Source organism: Rhinoderma darwinii, chromosome 12 (assembly GCF_050947455.1).
Source record: "Rhinoderma darwinii isolate aRhiDar2 chromosome 12, aRhiDar2.hap1, whole genome shotgun sequence".
In the NCBI taxonomy this organism is placed as follows: Eukaryota; Metazoa; Chordata; class Amphibia; order Anura; family Rhinodermatidae; genus Rhinoderma; species Rhinoderma darwinii.
Window position 1 is genome coordinate 75,761,444 of NC_134698.1, and position 18,959 is coordinate 75,780,402.

Here is an 18,959-nt window from a genome sequence, read left to right on the forward strand (position 1 = left end):
TAACTACTATAATACTGCCCCCTATATACAAGAATATAACTACTATAATACTGCCCCTATATACAAGAATATAACTACTATAATACTGCTCCTATATACAAGAATATAACTACTATAATACTGCCCCTATATACAAGAATATAACTACTATAATACTGCTCCCATATACAAGAATATAACTACTATAATACTGCTCCTATATACAAGAATATAACTACTATAATACTGCCCCTATATACAAGAATATAACTACTATAATACTGCCACTATATACAAGAATATAACTACTATAATACTGCTCCTATATACAAGAATATAACTACTATAATACTGCTCCTATATACAAGAATATAACTACTATAATACTGCCCCTATATACAAGAATATAACTACTATAATGCCGCCCCCTATATACAAGAATATAACTACTATAATACTGCCCCTATATACAAGAATAGAACTACTATAATACTGCTCCTATACACAAGAATATAACTGCTATAATACTGCTCCTATATACAAGAATATAACTACTATAATACTGCCCCCTATGTACAAGAATATAACTACTATAATACTGCTCCTATATACAAGAATATAACTACTATAATACTGCCCCTATATACAAGAATATAACTACTATAATACTGCTCCTATATACAAGAATAAAACTACTATAATACTGCCCCCTATATACAAGAATATCACTACTATAATACTGCTCCTATATACAAGAATATAACTACTATAATACTGCCCTTATATACAAGAATATAACTACTATAATACTGCCTCCTATATACAAGAATATAACTACTATAATACTGCTCCCTATATACAAGAATATAACTACTATAATACTACCCCTATATACAAGAATAGAACTACTATAATACTGCTCCTATACACAAGAATATAACTGCTATAATACTGCTCCTATATACAAGAATATAACTACTATAATACTGCCCCCTATGTACAAGAATATAACTACTATAATACTGCTCCTATATACAAGAATATAACTACTATAATACTGCTCCCTATATACAAGAATATAACTACTATAATACTGCCCCTATATACAAGAATATAACTACTATAATACTGCCCCTACATACAAGAATATAACTACTATAATACTGCCTCCTATATACAAGAATATAACTACTATAATACTGCCTCCTATATACAAGAATATAACTACTATAATACTGCCCCTATATACAAGAATATAACTACTATAATACTGCCCCCTATATACAAGAATATAACTACTATAATACTGCCCCTATATACAAGAATATAACTACTATAATACTGCCCCCTATATACAAGAATATAACTACTATAATACTGCCCCCTATATACAAGAATATAACTACTATAATACTGCCCCCTATATACAAGAATATAACTACTATAATACTGCCCCCTATATACAAGAGTATAACTACTATAATACTGCCCCCTATATACAAGAATATAACTATAATACTGCCCCTATATACAAGAATATAACGACTATAATACTGGCCCTAAATACAAGAATATAACTACTATAATACTGCCTCCTATATACAAGAATATAACTACTATAATACTGCCCCCTATATACAAGAATATAACTACTATAATACTGCCCCTATATACAAGAATATAACTATAATACTGCTCCCTATATACAAGAATATAACTACTATAATACTGTCCCCTATATACAAGAATATAACTACTATAATACTGCCCCTATATACAAGAATATAACTACTATAATACTGCCCCTATATACAAGAATATAACTACTATAATACTGCTCCTATATACAAGAATATAACTACTATAATACTGCCCCCCTATATACAAGAGTATAACTACTATAATACTGCTCCTATATACAAGAGTATAACTACTATAATACTGCTCCTATATACAAGAATATAACTACTATAATACTGCCCCCTATATACAAGAATATAACTACTATAATACTGCCTCCTATATACAAGAATATAACTACTATAATACTGCCCCCTATATACAAGAATATAACTACTATAATACTGCTCCTATATACAAGAATATAACTACTATAATACTGCCCTATATACAAGAATATAACTACTATAATACTACCCCAATATACAAGAATATAACTACTATAATACTGCTCCTATATACAAGAATATAACTACTATAATACTGCCCCCTATATACAAGAATATAACTACTATAATACTGCCCTCTATACAAGAATATAACTACTATAATACTGCCCCCTATATACAAGAATATAACTACTGTAATACTGGATCCTATGTATAAGAATATTACTATTATACTGCCCCCTCCAAAATACCAGTTTGAGAGAAAAAAAAAATCACCAAGAAACGAGAAATAGGACAGGTGTTCTTTAAGGTTGTTTTTTTTTGTGGTTTATAGATGGAGTTTGGACTCTTCAGTCTAGATGAATAATCATCAATTCATCTAGGACTATTATAGGGAGGATAAAACAGAGTATCCCCCAGTGGAAGGAGAGCGGAGGATGCTTATCTATAAAACTTGTTTTTGTTTAATTCCTTATTAAGGCAAAAATTCTTGGTTATTCCCTCCCCTGACCAGTCATTAACAATTTACGCCTTATTTTCACAATCTTTGGGATCTTTGGAAACTAGCGACATTGTGGTAACCTTATAGGCTTCCACATGTCCTATGGACTAGGGAGGAATGCAGGGAAGGCATGATCTGTGTCCTCCCTGCATTCCTCTGTCTACAGATCACTAATGGTGATCGTGTGGCTTGTAGTATATAGCTCATCATTATCTGTATATGGTGTAATGCAGATAACACAGACATAGAATATGCCACCCCCAGACCCAGGGGAATAAAAAGCAAGCACACACCTACATCTCATCTAAGCGCGGGTGAACTGAAGAACTAAACGTCTCAGGGTTTATAGGATGTGGGACAAAGTAAAACATACAAAAGTAAAGATCGTGGGCGAGATTTATCAATCGTGCTGGCAAAAATAGTGTAAAATGCGCCAAAATTTATCGAAAGGGCACTCGTGATATAATAACCATTTAGCATTTTTTTTTAAAAAGGCACATGTCGATAATTCCTCTTAGCCATGACCTGCGCTATTGATTCCGTCGGAAAAACGGAAACCTGCCGGAACGGTGACAAACGGAAACCATTAGGAATGCTTCCGTCACCATTGATATCAATGGTGATGCAAACGGAAGCTGTGGTTTCAGTTTGACTTTCCGTTGCGGGGTTCACCCGACGGAAACCTGCGACGGAACTCCGGAACGGAAAGCCAACGCTGATGTGAACAGACCCCTGGACGTGAATCTACACCTGGATGTTTTCAATTTAATTTAAATGATACTTCTCCCGAAGGGGGTTGTACCTTCTTGAACATGCCAAGAGTCCCATTCCCAAATTGTTTTTTTCCCAAACTACAATCCTTATTAACTTCATTCATATGGGGGAACTCCAGACATAAATTGAGTGCGAGTATTAAGGCCAAGAACACGGGGGTATGGCCCTTCCAGACTTTTATCTATATTTTTTAGCAGGCCAGCTCCGCTTTCTCTATAGATGGACACTGCCCATCACTCCAGCTAGTGTGGAGGATTACCTAGCACAGTATTTACAGATCGGCACACTATGGCCGGGTCTTGTCCTCGCCGTCTACTGCTGCTTCACAGGTTGGCCATTCAGGTTTGGAGAGCTACTAAGGAGCTCTCATTATCATGGACTTTCATTCCACGATACCTCTATGGGGAAACCGTATGTTCCCTCATCTCTCACTTGTTGGGGGAGATATGTTTTGGACTTCATGTGGCGTTACGACTCTGGGGGATCTTTACAGCGACGGGACTCCGATCCTTCACACCAATGCAAGAATTATTTCATGTACCACGTACAGCATTTTATAGATATTTGTAACAGAGACACACTATGCACTGCCAGTTCCCGAATGTATCGCGACCCATGTCCGATTACCCCTTAATCTGAGTTTTTGTATCACAGGGAAAGTGGGGAATTATTTCAGCCTTGTACACCATCTGTTGCGAAATAGATTGAGATCTACTCAGTTGCCTACCGAGACCAAGTGGAAAATACTAGTTCGTGGTCGGTCCTTGGAGGAGGCACTGGCGTCCCCACTCTGTGTATCCCCTCCGGTTAATAATCTCATGACTCAATTATACTATCTCCAGTTATGTTACTTATGAAGACGAATTGGAGATAGAACGGGGAGACTCCCACACACTAGATGTCACAGATGCTCTAAAACACAGGCTGACTTTTGGCACATGGCTTGGGAATGTTCCTATATTAATTCATTTTGAAAAGAGATAACATCACAACCGACATCCGTTCTGGGGATTCCCGTGCCATTTACCCCTGAGCTGTGCCTTCTCGGTCTTTTGGATGAGTCGTTATGGCCACATCACACTACAATTTTTCTCAGGGAGACTTTGTTTTTTGCCCGTAAAGCCATTGGACCCATTGGATGGGTGATAAATTCTCAACCTTAGGTCAATGGAAGAGACTGATCAACATGACAATTCCCTATGAGAGAACGCTGTATTCTCATAGAGGCTGCCCCCAAAAATTCCAGAAGATATGGGGGAGATGGATGGAGTCCCCTTTGGCTCTCTCTTCCCCGAGATCGCGGAGAGCTGGCCTCTCTGCTGATCCTTGAGGTCCTGGAGGACACTAATAATGGGATGTTTAGGAAGTCCCATCGCTGTACAAGGTTATCAATGAGAAAGCTGGAGATCTAACATTTTATGTTCATTATTCTATTCAACATTCAATATACGGTGAAATACGGTTATGTGCGGGTCTTACATGTGCGATATTTTATAAATGTGAGGGGTTGAGTAATGTATCCGGCGTGTGTGTGTGTGTGTGTGTGAGAGAATATAGGAATAATAAAGAAAACACGTAAAAGCGCTTCACATATCGTAATATAGCTTACACTTACCGTATTGGGCATTGCTGGATACATGTAGCTCACACAACACTGCCCCCTTAAGACTAAATTGGCACCTGCAAGGTATAAAGGTTATTTTTTTGCACAAACACAACATTTCTATAAATATGATTGTGAGCTATAAATCCAGAGAACAGGTGACCCCCTGCACAATCATATTGTGTCTGCTAGAGACTATAGCCCACAAGATTATGCAATAGAGGCAGGGTACACTAGTAGCCCCCGGCGCCAGACCAGCGTGCCCATGGGACATTATGGCTCCAGGCTCTTCCTCAGTGATGTGTGAGACAACCATACAGCCTGGCAGCTTTGCCAATCTCGGGCTGCGGGAGGAGGGGGTCTTAGAACCAGGACTTGGCTCATCTAGAACATGCACTCCTGAAAAATGAAGGTTCCTTATAGCGGAAACAGCAGGATGGAGGCTCCTGAGATGTAGAAAGCATCATCATTAGTGATGTCATCAGCAATAGCAAATTATAAAAAACGTCAAAAATAGATATTGGGATGCACTCCTCAATCAATTGGCGTGGTGCTAGTAAGGTAGGGACGAGAATCCCACAATATTGGAAATATATAACCCCAGCACACACAGAGGTACGCAAAAGATCCAGATGCAAACAAATTTAAGTTTTATTGCAACAAAAGATGGTAAAGTTGAGGTGGAAAGCGACTTGGTAAAGACGTTTCGGCCGAACCTCGGCCTTTGTCACGGTCGCTGTAAGACGATATCACTGGTATGGGTTGTCCGCCGGATATTCCCTGTGTGTCACCAGTAATCAGTCCATTTAGACCCCCTCCCCCCCCCCCCCCCCATGGATAGGTTCTCAGGTGACCAGCTGGTAGTGGGAGATTCTACTGCCAAGGAAGGAGATTTTCCACTGGTGAATTTTCCTGCTGGAAATGAATACCTGGGCGTCACCATTCCACTCGCCAATGAGCCCAACACTGACATAGTTAGCATTGAGTGGACCACCTAAGTGTTTGTAGTGGCATGCCCCATTAACAAGGAGAATGATAGCGCCAAGTTGTCAATTCATTCATATATTTCCAGGAGTAATAACAGAGGAACAGGCAAAATGTTCTAAGGAAAGATGCTCCAGAATGGTTCTCTCATGGAGAATACAATTATTTACTAAAATAGATGCGTCAGGAGAGCCGACCGATTGTTGAAGCATTATCACTAAAATCAATGCACTGACTCCAGCGGTCAACCATAGCGAGGGCCGCTTTTTTAGTAGCCCTCGACTTTAGTTAAAGTGCAGCTAAACGTTTGACAAACTTCTGGCATGTCATAGTGACATGTCAGGAGTTTGGATTGGTGGGGGTCCGAGCACTGAGACCCCTGCCAATCGCTAGAACGAAGCACCTGTAGTCCTCGTGTGAACGCTCAGCCGCTTAATGGCTGTTTGGCCTTTTCCGGAAAGCCGATGTATCGGAGTACGGGCTCATAGACTTTCTATTGAGTCCGTACACATTTATTTCCGGAGAAAGCCGAACAGACACGAAGCGGCTGAGCGCTCACACGAGGACTTCTGCCGCTTCGTTCTAGCGATTGGTGAGGGTCTCAGTGCTCGGACCCCCACCAATCCAAACTTCTGACATGTCACTATGACATGTCAGAAGTTTGTCAAAGGTTTAGCTACACTTTATAGGAAGATCCCATCCTCCAAAATCTATTACCATCTTGCGCACTAATCGGGCATATGGAAAGAGGTTGCCCAAAGCAAAGCAAAGAATTTTGATTTAACAACGTCTGGAATCATTTTTTATTTTATTACAAAAAAAAATATGAAATTTTTCTTCACATAAAAATTTACCTTATTCATGAAAACTGTTATCATCGTCACCGCATGAAACATTGATGAATATTGACGGCTTACATGATCGCTTTGGAACAATCTTCCATTAGGACGCTTCGCCGTACGCCATATTACATTTTCTTCATTGGATGGCAGTGGGTAATAAATAAATATATATAACACATGTATAGGAGGCAGTGCCACAAGCGCATCACCTGGTTACAAGACTAAAGATAAAATGGCGGCAGTGAATAAAAACCAGCGCAAAAAGATCACAGTTATGTGGCTCAGGGCAACTATAATCATCAATTGCGTAACGGCAGCTTTCAATTTACCGGTTTCTATTGCTTTACGCAGGACCCCAAATTTTTGCTATAGAAGGTTCTCAAGCTATTTTTAGGAAAATATGATTAATAAAGCTGCAAACTAGGGAATAGTACGGAGCGCCTGCTGCCAAGTTGCCTCCTCCTTTCTCTGGTACCAACACACTGCGAGTCCATCTTTAGGCCCAGTTCACACAGTTCTTAGGGCTTATTTCAATGCACCAACTATGTGAGGAATCAGTGCCTCAAAACGACCGAAAATTGACACCCTTTGATTTCTATGGGGGGTAGAGGCGTTTTTTTCCCCCGCACGGCTTATAGCCGGTCACGGGGGGAGCAGCATGTCCTTTCTTGACGCAGCTCCGCCTCTGACCTCCCATTGAAATCAATGGGAGGCAGAAAAAACCTGCGGCGTTAGTTTCCGAGCGGTTTTTTTCCCACTGTCCTGGCAGCTTTAATGGCAGTGGGCGAAAAACGTAGCAAAAAATGAGCACAGGCATGTCAAAATCTGCCTCAAAATTCCTGAAGGAACTCGGTCTGAACTAGGCCTTAAACTGAACAGTCATGTCTGACAGTCTGGTTGCTAGGGATATACTGCCTGACAACTACAGTCCTGATTGGGTTAGGCACTTCCCTAGCAACTAGTCTGTCTTCGATTACGCAGGTCTTTAACTCAAGGCTGTGTTTCCACTGAACGGAGGGCAGCGATGGGGCAAGGGGTCTTGGCAGGACATAAACCAGGCAGTTCTCCATCTTTTACTGGCAGATCAATCTGATCAGTGAAGGTGGAGAACCTGATATTCTAGTTTTGTGAGAACAAATCCAATATTTAACAATAACCCTTTATAAAAGGGCAGTGGTGAAGAGGGAGATTTATAGATATTGGGTCTCGTGTCTAAGGACTAGTGTGGACAAGTGCTAGCGGAGCTTCCTAGGGCCGGGGGAGGGCACCCGTGCCTAAGCTTTAGACCCCATTGACTTCTACTGGAGAGAAACTTGTGAAGGCGATACGAAGGTTCCAGTCCAATGCAACTACAGCAAGATTTATTGGGGTGGTCTAGGATTAGGGAAAGGGTCCGTTTTATATTTTTGTCACCAGAAACAGCGCCACTTTTGTCCACAGGCTGCTTATGGTATTGCAACTCAATCTAATTCAAATAAATAGGGCAGAGCTGCAATACCAGACACAGCCTATTGACAAGAGTGGCGCTATTTTTGGGATAAAAAACCAGATAGAAAATAATTTAACATTATAGTCTAACGTGCATCTAAGACCATCATCCAGGTTGGCCCCCTATATTATAAAGGGGATTATGGTGCTCGTACATTCGTAGTGCTTGGTGTAATTGTGTCAGTTTTGAGACTCCTTTGTGGAGTAATGTTGCACTAAGAGCTCCACCTTCTTGTTAAGACCTCCGCTGTGTAGTAAGCGCTCCACCCAGACCAGCAGGTGTCAAGTCTCTCACTATTTTACTCAGTCCTGAGATCTTCCCTTCCAGTAAGTAGTTCTTTTTCTCCGCGGTCTGATGTCTTTGATTGCTCATCTCCAGAGCCTTGAGAAGTTGAGAGTTCTCCACGTACAAATCTTTAATCGTAGCGTCTGCCCTGGTGTTTCTGGTGACCTGTAAGACACACACAAAAAAAAAAAAAAAGTGTTAAGAGCAAAAAAGAATAATTACATTCAGAATTACTACCCCCAAGGCCAGAATCACATGAGCGAGTGCTGGTCCCGTTTTCACGGATCCCTCATAGACTTGAGTCTACGGAGGGATCCGTAAAAACGGAAGAAAACAGGACGCGTTCTATCCCTCCACAGACCCTTCATACGATCTGTTGAAACAACGGCCTTGTGAACGGCCCCATTGAAATACATGCGTCCGTGTGACAGACGTTTTTTAACAGCCATCACACGGACGCGTGTTGTGTTCCTTCCATAGATAGCTTAGACCCTGTTCACACAGTTTTTGTTTCGAAGATTTTGACGTGGAAAACCACATCGGAATCCGCTCCAAAATTCCAAATGATTTCAATGTGGAGCAAAGGCTTTTTTTTCCAGGGCGGCTTTTGGTCGCTTGCGGGGAAAAAAGCGGCATGTCCTTTCTTGTAGCGGTTTCCACCTCTGACCTCCCATTCAAATCAGTAAGAGGCAGAAAAAAACCTGCGGCGCCCGTTTCCGAGCTTTTTTTCCTGTGTTTTTCCCCCCGTAATCCTTGAATTAGCTTTAAGGACCACGGGCAAAAAAAACACTGCAAAAACCATGGAAAAAAAAAGCGCAGGCAACTCCAAATCTTCTCCTGAAGGAATTATGAGGCAGATTTCTTCTGCCTGCAAAAAAACTCAGTCTGAACACTGCCTTAAAGTGAATAGGTCACTATTAAAGGGGTATTCCCATCTCAATCCCACCTCTGGCTTACGAAATGGCTGGGTTTCCCAAAAACAGATGTGCGCGTTTTGCTACACGGTTTCCGGCACTCCCATAGAACTGAGTGGGAGTTACAGAAACAGCGTAGCACAGAGAGCTCAGCTTTTTCTGTACTCCGAATTCTGTACTCTGGGGGCCGCATTTTATAGATAGTTGCCGCAATATGACAATTCTGTGGATATGCCATAAATGTCCAAGATGGGAATACCCATTTAAAAAATAACATGCTGTCTGCAGTCACCACTAGGGGGAGCTTAGGAGCATATTGCCTACTGTTTCTACATTGAACTCGATAATAACACCGTATGCAGTAAGCTCCCCCTAGTGGAGACTGCAGACAGACAGAATTTTTTAAATATAACTCTATGGTCTTGATGGGTTTAGAGCTCTATCAGAAAAAAGATCTCCAACCCCTGTGATGATAGATCAAAAAACCTACACGTTGGACCTAAAAATATCTGTCAATGAGAACTTTCTAATGAAGGATGCTCTGGTCCTGCCATTCGCTATGATGTGGCCTGGCAGGGTTGGAGTCTAAATAAATCCATGCAAAATTCATGGGGCCAACAACAAGACTGAGCCCCGCTCTCTCTAGGGGCCACAAAGCACCCGTATGGCCGTGCCCCTATGTTACATGCAGATGGAGTGTCTTACTTGTTCTTTCAGCTGATTCACTTTTTCCTGCAGAAGCATCTTCACAATTCTTAGCTTCTGCTCCACGTCCAGCATGCGGACCTCCATTTTCCGCAGCAGCAGTTCTGGTTCACTCTAAGAAAAACACAAGGTCACATCGTGAAGTAGATCACTAGGATCATTACAAACCCCAGTATGGAAGTCTCTGAGCTGGTGCCCGGTCTGCCCGTGTTCATGAAAATCATCCACGTGTCTAGGAAAAGGAATGACTTACACAAAGAGCAGATTTCTGATCAGATCCAGTTCTCTCCACTTCACTCTGAACCTTGTTCATGGGACACTGGTGCCACCTATACATGACATACGAGCCTCCATAACTAGTCCTTCCGTGCTCATTGCAGGTGATCTCAGTCATGGTTGGATGCAGGATCTGGACCACAGCGACTCTCAAAAGGATTTAATCAATGAAGAGGTTCTGAGGATGCACGGCTCTGATCCCCCTGCTACTAGTTTTGGAAATGAGACTTCTACGATGCATGAAGCAGGACTACAGGAGATGCGGTTTTGGCACACTGGGAACATTGGCCAAACTAACATAATAATCTCCCTGACATTGGAGACCAGAGAACACTGGTAAGAAATATTTGAGAAGATGCCTAGAAGGTATTAATGGACTAAGTTTTCACAATAGGTTATTGCAGGGTGCCATATGCTTTAGATTGCGGCCTCCCCTGTTGCCCTTTAATAATGAATGCATAAGGCTGATGTTCTAAAGACAGGTATAACATGTCAGGTATAATCCAGTCAGAGCACGGGGGGGGGAATCGAGTCAGAGCACGGGGGGGAAATCCAGTCAGGGAGCGGGGGGCCAGCGGGATCCAGTCAGGGAGCGGGGGGCCAGCGGGATCCAGTCAGGGAGCGGGGGGCCAGCGGGATCCAGTCAGGGAGCGGGGGGGCCAGCGGGATCCAATCAGGGAGCGGGGGGGCCAGCGGGATCCAGTCAGGGAGCGGGGGGGCCAGCGGGATCCAGTCAGGGAGCGGGGGGGGGGGGGGGGGCGGTGGGATCCAGTCAGGGAGCGGGGGGGCCGGCGGGATCCAGTCAGGGAGCGGGGGGGACGGCGGGATCCAGTCAGGGAGCGGGGGGGCCGGCGGGATCCAGTCAGGGAGCGGGGGGCCGGCGGGATCCAGTCAGGGAGCGGGGGGGCCGGCGGGATCCAGTCAGGGGGCAGGGGGCCGGCAGGATCCAGTCAGGGGGCGGCGGGATCCAGTCAGGGGGCGGCGGGATCCAGTCAGGGGGCGGCGGGATCCAGTCAGGGGAGCGGCGGGATCCAGTCAGGGGGCGGCGGGATCCAGTCAGGGGGCGGCGGGATCCAGTCAGGGGGCGGCGGGATCCAGTCAGGGGGCGGCGGGATCCAGTCAGGGGGCGGCGGGATCCAGTCAGGGGGCGGCGGGATCCAGTCAGGGGGCGGCGGGATCCAGTCAGGGGGCGGCGGGATCCAATCAGGGTGCAGGGGGGGAGGGGAGCAGGATCCAGTCAGGGTGCGGGGGCAGGATCCAGGCCAGTCAGGGTGCGGGTGGGGCAGCGGGATCCAGTCAGGGCGTGGGCGGCCGGCGGGATACAGTCAGGGCGCAGGGGGGCGGCAGGATCCTGGCAGGGGGAGGGTGGGGCAGGATCCAGTCAGGGCACGGGGGGAGGCAGGTTCCAGTCAGGGCACGGGGGAGGGCGGTGGGATCCAGTCAGGGCGCGGGGACACGGTTTGTAAAAACGTCCTATCTTTTGCGGAGGCTTTCTACGGCCCGGACACCTTCCCGTTAATATACAGGAAGGTGTCAGTGGTCAATAGAAATTAACGGGTCCATAATTGTGGATGAAACCTACGGTCGGGTGCATGGGGCCTTAGATGTTTCTAAGCAATTTTAGGTGAATTTTCCCTTTGGGTCAAGATCACACACAAAGTCTTGATGCATCTCCTTTCCTTGATGTTCACTCCTGTGCTCGGCTCTGAGCCAAAAACGGTGTGTGATCCGGCCTAAGCATATTTTTCTCTCCTTATTTTAGGGCTCTAGAACAATTTCACATCGAAGGGAAAGACAAAAATGTAACCCGACGGGTGTTTTTAGCCATTTACACGAAGCTGAGCAGCAACTTATATATAAGATATTTATCACTATCATAAGAATCTTATTAATGCACATTAATAAAAACAATAGAAAACTTCTCTGTAATTAAAAGAATTTTATTTCCCAGCATCAAAATTTCTGTGTTTTTCTTCCAAAAGTATCTTACAAATTTTGACAAATTTCCAGTATAAAGAGGCTCAGAAATCTCCATGTGCCTTGTATAAAATGTGTTTTCCCAGTCAAAAACATTATAAAAGGAGGAAGAAAATATAAATATATCAAGAGGGCGGAAATCAGATCTAATAAATAGTATAAATACATAAAAGACGATTCTTAAATAAGGTATTTTACACACATTAAGTCTACATTAGTAATTACAAAAAGTTGAAACCCCACCCCCACCCAAAAAAAAAAATATAAAAAATCACCAGTATATGGAGCCCTTTATGGTCAAGTCATTAAAAACTATATATTCAGCCGTTTCTAAAATCTATCTGTACTTGAGAAAGCTGGGTGCCAGCCAATATGGCTGCCATTATGCTGTCAGGGCGCAGAAACCGATATAACTGTAAAACCGCTGACAGACTTTTTAACGACTTGACATACTTTAAGGTGATTTTTTTTATTTTTTTTGTGGGGGGGGGGGGTGCTCTTTTCAGTGAGCCTCATGGCCACACATTCTGGAGGCAGCCAATTGGTAGAAAGTACCGCTTATCATGAGAACGCGACTCATCCGTTCACCAAAACGTCTCAATATGGAGTCAAGTCGAGTGACAAAAAAAGTGCAAAGTCCTCATTCGAGATTTTCAGTGAACGGACAAAAAGAGGGTTCTCATTGGTCCGCTGTAAAAATGGCTGCCGTCGCTTTGTGCAGGAAACGGGTGCATTATAATACTGTGAAGGTTAACAAGGAAGGAACAGCTAAGCAGCTGGGCGCCGTGCCCTCAACAAGGTGTTTCTCAGCTTATGCCAGCGGTGTGTTAGGTGTGGTTAGCGTTAGGTGCTCGTTAGAAGAAGACACGTTCAGAGGCGGCCAATCCGTCTGTAAGAGTCGGCATGCAGCGCTCGTTGCTCCGGAAGCAAGGCCTATGGGAGAAAGGTCATTGGTACTTTTCACCCCAATTTTACTTTACTGCAAATTTGCAAAAAAGATAAAACAGTCACTTCCATCGCCAGGGATCCCCCACAACGGTGAAGAGACCGCTGGCGACCACAGCGCACAGGACATGCAAAGCAAGTTAACATGGTCTACCGTAGATGTCAACTTCCAAAGGGTTAATTGAAGGCCGGCTCCAGATGTATGTGGGCGACCGAGTCCTTGTACCCTGAGCTTAACAAGCAAAGAAGATGTTCAACTAAATTCCTATCGACCCTTCAAACGCAGGGGGTCCTGCCCAGCTTTGCCCGATGATTAACCAAACAGATTACGGATTCCTCGACTCATTAAAGGGGTGGTCCAGGATTACAAAAAAAAACATGGCTGCTTTCTGCAAAAAAACAGTGCCACACCGGTCCACAGGTTGTGTGTGGTATTGCAGCTCAGCCCTATTTACTTCAACAGAGCTGAGCTGCAATACCAGACACAACCAATGTTTATATGTGGAGCTGTTTTTGGCAAAAAGTAGCCATGTTTTTCTAATCCTGTACAACTCCTTTAAGTAGTCTTAAAATGATAGTCCCATTACGTGTGTGTGTGTGTGTGTGTGTGTGTGTGTGTGTGTGTGTGTGTGTGTGTGTGTGTGTGCGTGCGTGTGTGTGTGCGTGTGTAATGTACTGACTTACTAAAGCTGTTCGATAGAGCTCTGTGCATCGATACTTGAAAGGACTTCTCCGCTTTGGACAATCCGTACTTGTAAGAAGGTTCCCTTCTAATAAGCTGATCACAAAGCGTCCTCCTGCGGAGACCCCAGCGATCAGTGATGAAACCTGGCAGTAATGTTCAATTTCCCTGCAGCGCCACCACAGGAGAAGTTAAGCATTACACTGTGCCAATTTAAATCAATGTGTGTTCTGTGTAATGTAGGACAGGACTGGTCCTCCAGAGACAATCTATGTAACCGCTCTCCACTTTGGCCAAGAGATGAGGATCCTGAACAGAAGACCCCCACTCTATTACCTCATTACTCCCTGATAGGGTGTATGGAAATAGGCTTTCTAAACCGGACAACGCCGTTAACTACAGATTACATAGGAGCCACGTACAGTATTACTCTGAAACTCGATGGAAGTAGGATTTTACTTTAGAAAACCTTTGGAAGATGACATCGGCAGGAATATTCATAAAACGATTAATAGAGAGGGTTAAACAAAGAAACACAACATCTACACAAAAGAGCAACTTCTACTAAAGCAGGAGAACACAAAACCGGTCAATACAGCAAGCAGTTAAAGGAGCCATGCAGAATTATGTCAGGGATGTATATACAATGTATAGGGGTTTATCTGTAAATGTAATGTAAAGGCACATATGGACGCCAGGGAAAATCGATTTCTGCTTCAGAGCACTAGGGGGCAGAAGAGAGAACAAGTGCTAAAACGCAGGACTCAAATCTACAGTACAGCAATCGATGCCCCCTTGTGGTAATATAGCAGTACTTCTTATCATAGACCCCCAGATGAGAGAAAGAGTTATATTACATGAGATTTTAACATCCTTAAAAATTATTCTCAGAATAAGTATAATTAAAAAATTTCAATGAGGGTGGTAAATTTTATTATAAAATACGATATATGGTCAACTTTAAGGATTGAGTTGGGTAATGTGGGAAATAAATATTGGCTATTTTGTCTACTCATGGCACCATCATAAGAATATAGCAGCCTATTTTCTAGCAGTAGAGAGGAGATGTGATGACACAATGTAGCAGCTCCTCTCCGCTGACAAAGCACAGGCTGCCATGTTCAGCTGATGGTTGCAGCTCCAGGAGAGCAGGTAAATCAGAACATTGCTGATAAAGTTACATACAGAAAACTGAACCGAAAAAGAGATTCAATTAAAATATACAGGCAAAAGGATATCTATCAGCTACTGTAACCATCTACAGGATATGAACAAGAAATCTGCCATTTCCATGTGGATACTTCCTAAAAAGTTGACTTTTCGTTCTTTACCCCCTGCAGTACCTTTTTTCACCACTATGGCACTTAACCATTTCTTCCATAGATAACAATGCAACAGTGCCACCACTCAGGTTCTCCAAAACAATGACCCTACAAAGTGAATTCCTTTAGAATGAAGTATCATGATGAACTGGCAGATCGCTTGTTTTTATCATCATGAAAACATCTGCAAGAAAAACAGTTTTCGGAAACATGCACTACTACCCCTTAAAGCTTGATGAGGTGATGGGCACCAGAGCGACTTACACTGCATGGCGAGATGCAATTGACAGGCATAGATGGATAAAATGCACCCATGTAGTTGTTGACTTGATTGCATGCCATGATGGAATGAGCCGAGGTCTATATGAGCTGGCATAACCAGAGAAAGGATACCCTGTACTTGAACATACACAACAAGTAACATGAATGGGAGTGATGGCACTAACCTGCGGTGAGCTGTCAGAGCTGCGGTTATTTGCTGTTGCCTGATGCGGTTGGTTTCGTCTGTCTACCTGGAGCTGCAGGTATTGTTCCCGTGGTATGGTGGCACAAGCTTGCTGCTGGAGCGGAGAGTGGCTATGGGTCGCACTGGAGGAAGAGTGCAGCATCTGTACAAGCAAATATCCCACAGGTTACACACTTGCAAATCTTCTTAGATTCTTCAGCAGTGCTATGCAAGGATGTCCAGGTGTCGTATGACCAATATGTACCAATGCACACACAAGACAAGGCGCTGCAGAAAACCACAATGTACAGACATGCAGCTTTGTAACGATTAACCACCGTGTCGTACGCAAAGCACAGCACGTCATGCAATATACTGGATAACAATATGGAGTTTTGATGGTCAGTAAGAAAAATAAATAAAAATAAATAAATAAATAAATAAATATATAATAAAAAAAAAAAAGATATATATATATATATACACACACACGTGTGTGTGTGTGTGTGTGTGTGTGTGTGTGTGTGTGTGTGTGTGTGTGTGTGTGTGTGTGTGTGTGTGTGTGTATGTATATATATATCTTTTTTCTATATATATATATATATATATATATATATATATATATATATATATATATATTTGGGGTGAACGGACAGTGTCCAGGGCTGGGTGTTTATTTCCCCGCTGTATACAGTCTGGCACGCCTCAGTGAGGGTTTCCTGTGGTCAGACCACCAATGATCAGACATTTATGGCATATCTAGTTGATAGATCAGTCAAGTCTTCGGAGGAAATATCCCTTTAATGCTTTGTCGCACGTAGTTGCTAAAAAAATACATTGTTTTTTGCTTTACTGATCCTGCACTGAACTTCAGTCGTATTCGGTCTTCTCTCTAATTACATCCAAACTACAGAAACATATTGCTTCTTGGTAAAAGACAAAAGTTAACTACAGGCAAGCGTAAAGGGATAGTCCAGAATCAGAAAAACATGGCGGCTTTCTTCGGAAAAAAAAACAGCTCAACACCTATTCCCAGGTTGTGTGTATTATTGCAACTCAGCCCCATTCACTTCAATGGAGCGGAGCTGCAATACCAGATACAACCCATGGAAAGGTGCGGCGCTGTTTCAGCTTTTATAATCCTAGACAACATCTCTGAATAGGACCGGTCGTCTCTCCTAATACGCCTGTTGTTGTAACTACCATGGAATGACAATTCTGAAGCATATTTTCTTAGAACTGCGTTTTGCAATTCCTCTGTTAGTCCTCCTGGAAATGCATAACCAAACAACTAGTTTTACTATTCCTCTTGTCAATAGGGTGTGTCCCCACACTGTCAGTACTGATTGTACAGTGCAACATTTTATGTGGCTAGGACCCGTTATGGGGTCAGAACATGGGCCCTCCAGAGGATCCCGTGGTTGTTGGGTAGGCCAGTCCAGCGGGTCTATTATAACATATCCTTCGTATAAGATATTATAAGTTCCATTTATGATCTAGAAATAATGAATGGGTTCTATACAGGATGAAATACAAAAATAAAAAACGGGCACAGTCATGCAATGATAGAGTCAAAGCACTCGTATAACTTTACCATAGATCTCAGAATCAGAACTGCACCCATCTCTGAGATTTCACGAGGTCTAAAACGCAAGGTAAGGACAGAACGGGAAAACAGGCACAATATGAGACAGAGATTCTCCCCAAACACTTGAAGATCAACATTTTTAAAAACTTCGGACCCTATACAAAAACAGTGCAGACAAAAAGTGGACAGTAACCGGATAACCCGTTATAGACCAAAGTGATCTGATTGGTGCCTATGGATGACTGACACTTACCGGATGTGCGACGGGTCTGCGGGGGTGCACAAGGGTGACATCCTGAAGAGCCTTGACGGGACTACCCAGAGCAATGAGGAGTTGTCCCTTTCATACAGCAGAATATCACAAAGCCCCCACAATGCTCCTGGGCTAGGGCTACCATGGAATTGTCACATAACCCTAAACTAAGGCTGGATACACACGAGCATGTTCGGTCCGTAAAGGACGGAACGTATTTCGGCCGCAAGTCCCGGACCGAACACACTGAAGTCAATGGGAGGTCAGAGGCGTAAACGCCCGAAGATCGGGCATGTCGCTTCTTTTTCCCGCGAGGAGTTTTATTGCTCGCGGGAAAAAGACGCCGACGCCTCCCATTGAAATCAATGGGAGGCATTTTAGGGCCGTTTTGCGACGCGGTTTCCGCGTCAAAAAACTCGGCAAAATACTCCGTGTGAACTTAGCCTTAAAGGGGTTTTTCAGTTTGTTTTTTTTACCTTACCCTCTTCATCATGAAGAATACAAGGGCTCTCATTATATGTTTTAAAAAACATGGGCGAGAGTGAAGGGGGGCTATGTGTGGACCTGAGCGTCACTTCAATGTTTACTTACAGTGGCGTCGAGGTCAGTGGGTGCTGGAGGGAGGTCATTTTTTTTCTTTTAAAAACATAAATAATTAGTATAAGGATATTAGTACCATTTGTAGCAGTAGGGATCAGGGATCTGTAGAACTTATTTAGGAAATTCTGGGTGATATTACTTGGGCTGTGGTTTTCTAGATCTTTGATTACTTAAAGGTGTTGTACAGGATTCCAAAAACAGCGCCACATCTGTCCACAGGTTTTGCGTGGTATTGCAGCTCAGCCCTAGTCTCTTTAATGGAGCGGAGCTGCATTACCAGACAACCTGTGGACAAGTGTGAATCTGTTTTGGGAATAAAGCAGCCATGTTTTTTTAGTCCTGGACAACCCCTTTAAGAAGGAAAATCTACTAATGTGTGATCTGTAAATATAGCACTCATAACTTCCCCACTTACTTCCATGAAAGGATCATCAAATTTCCCCTGTTTTGCTCGTAAGACTTCATTTTCGGCCTTGATGGTTTCCAAATCCCGTTCTAGGGCACTTAGCTGACTAATCTGAGAATTCAAAACAACATTCACATCAGTTACCCCACAGCTATACAGAAAACCCACCTAAAACCCACGCTACTTTAAACAATCCCCACTTGTTAAGGCCCTTTTACACTGGGCGATTATCGGGCAGCTTGGCGTTCATATGAGGGTA

The 18,959-nt window shown here is 43.2% G+C and overlaps 1 protein-coding gene across 3 annotated transcripts in view; it reads right to left on the reverse strand.

Moving 5' to 3' along the window:
• Positions 1-6,762: 6,762 nt before the first annotated feature.
• The window catches only part of NIN (ninein), a 73,535-nt gene continuing 61,338 nt past the window's right edge, over positions 6,763-18,959 (reverse strand). Inside the window, exons 27-30 of one of the 3 annotated variants that reach the window (XM_075844091.1) lie at positions 18,710-18,811; positions 15,855-16,016; positions 10,207-10,320; positions 6,763-8,752 (exon numbers count right to left, since the gene is read on the reverse strand). In XM_075844091.1, the coding sequence (XP_075700206.1) occupies positions 8,537-8,752; positions 10,207-10,320; positions 15,855-16,016; positions 18,710-18,811 (594 nt within the window). In that variant the 3' untranslated portion in view covers positions 6,763-8,536. Of the gene's footprint in view, positions 8,753-10,206; positions 10,321-12,426; positions 13,393-15,854; positions 16,017-17,447; positions 17,497-18,709; positions 18,812-18,959 lie in introns of those variants that run through there. The other 2 variants (XM_075844092.1, XM_075844093.1) reach the window with 2 other exon arrangements.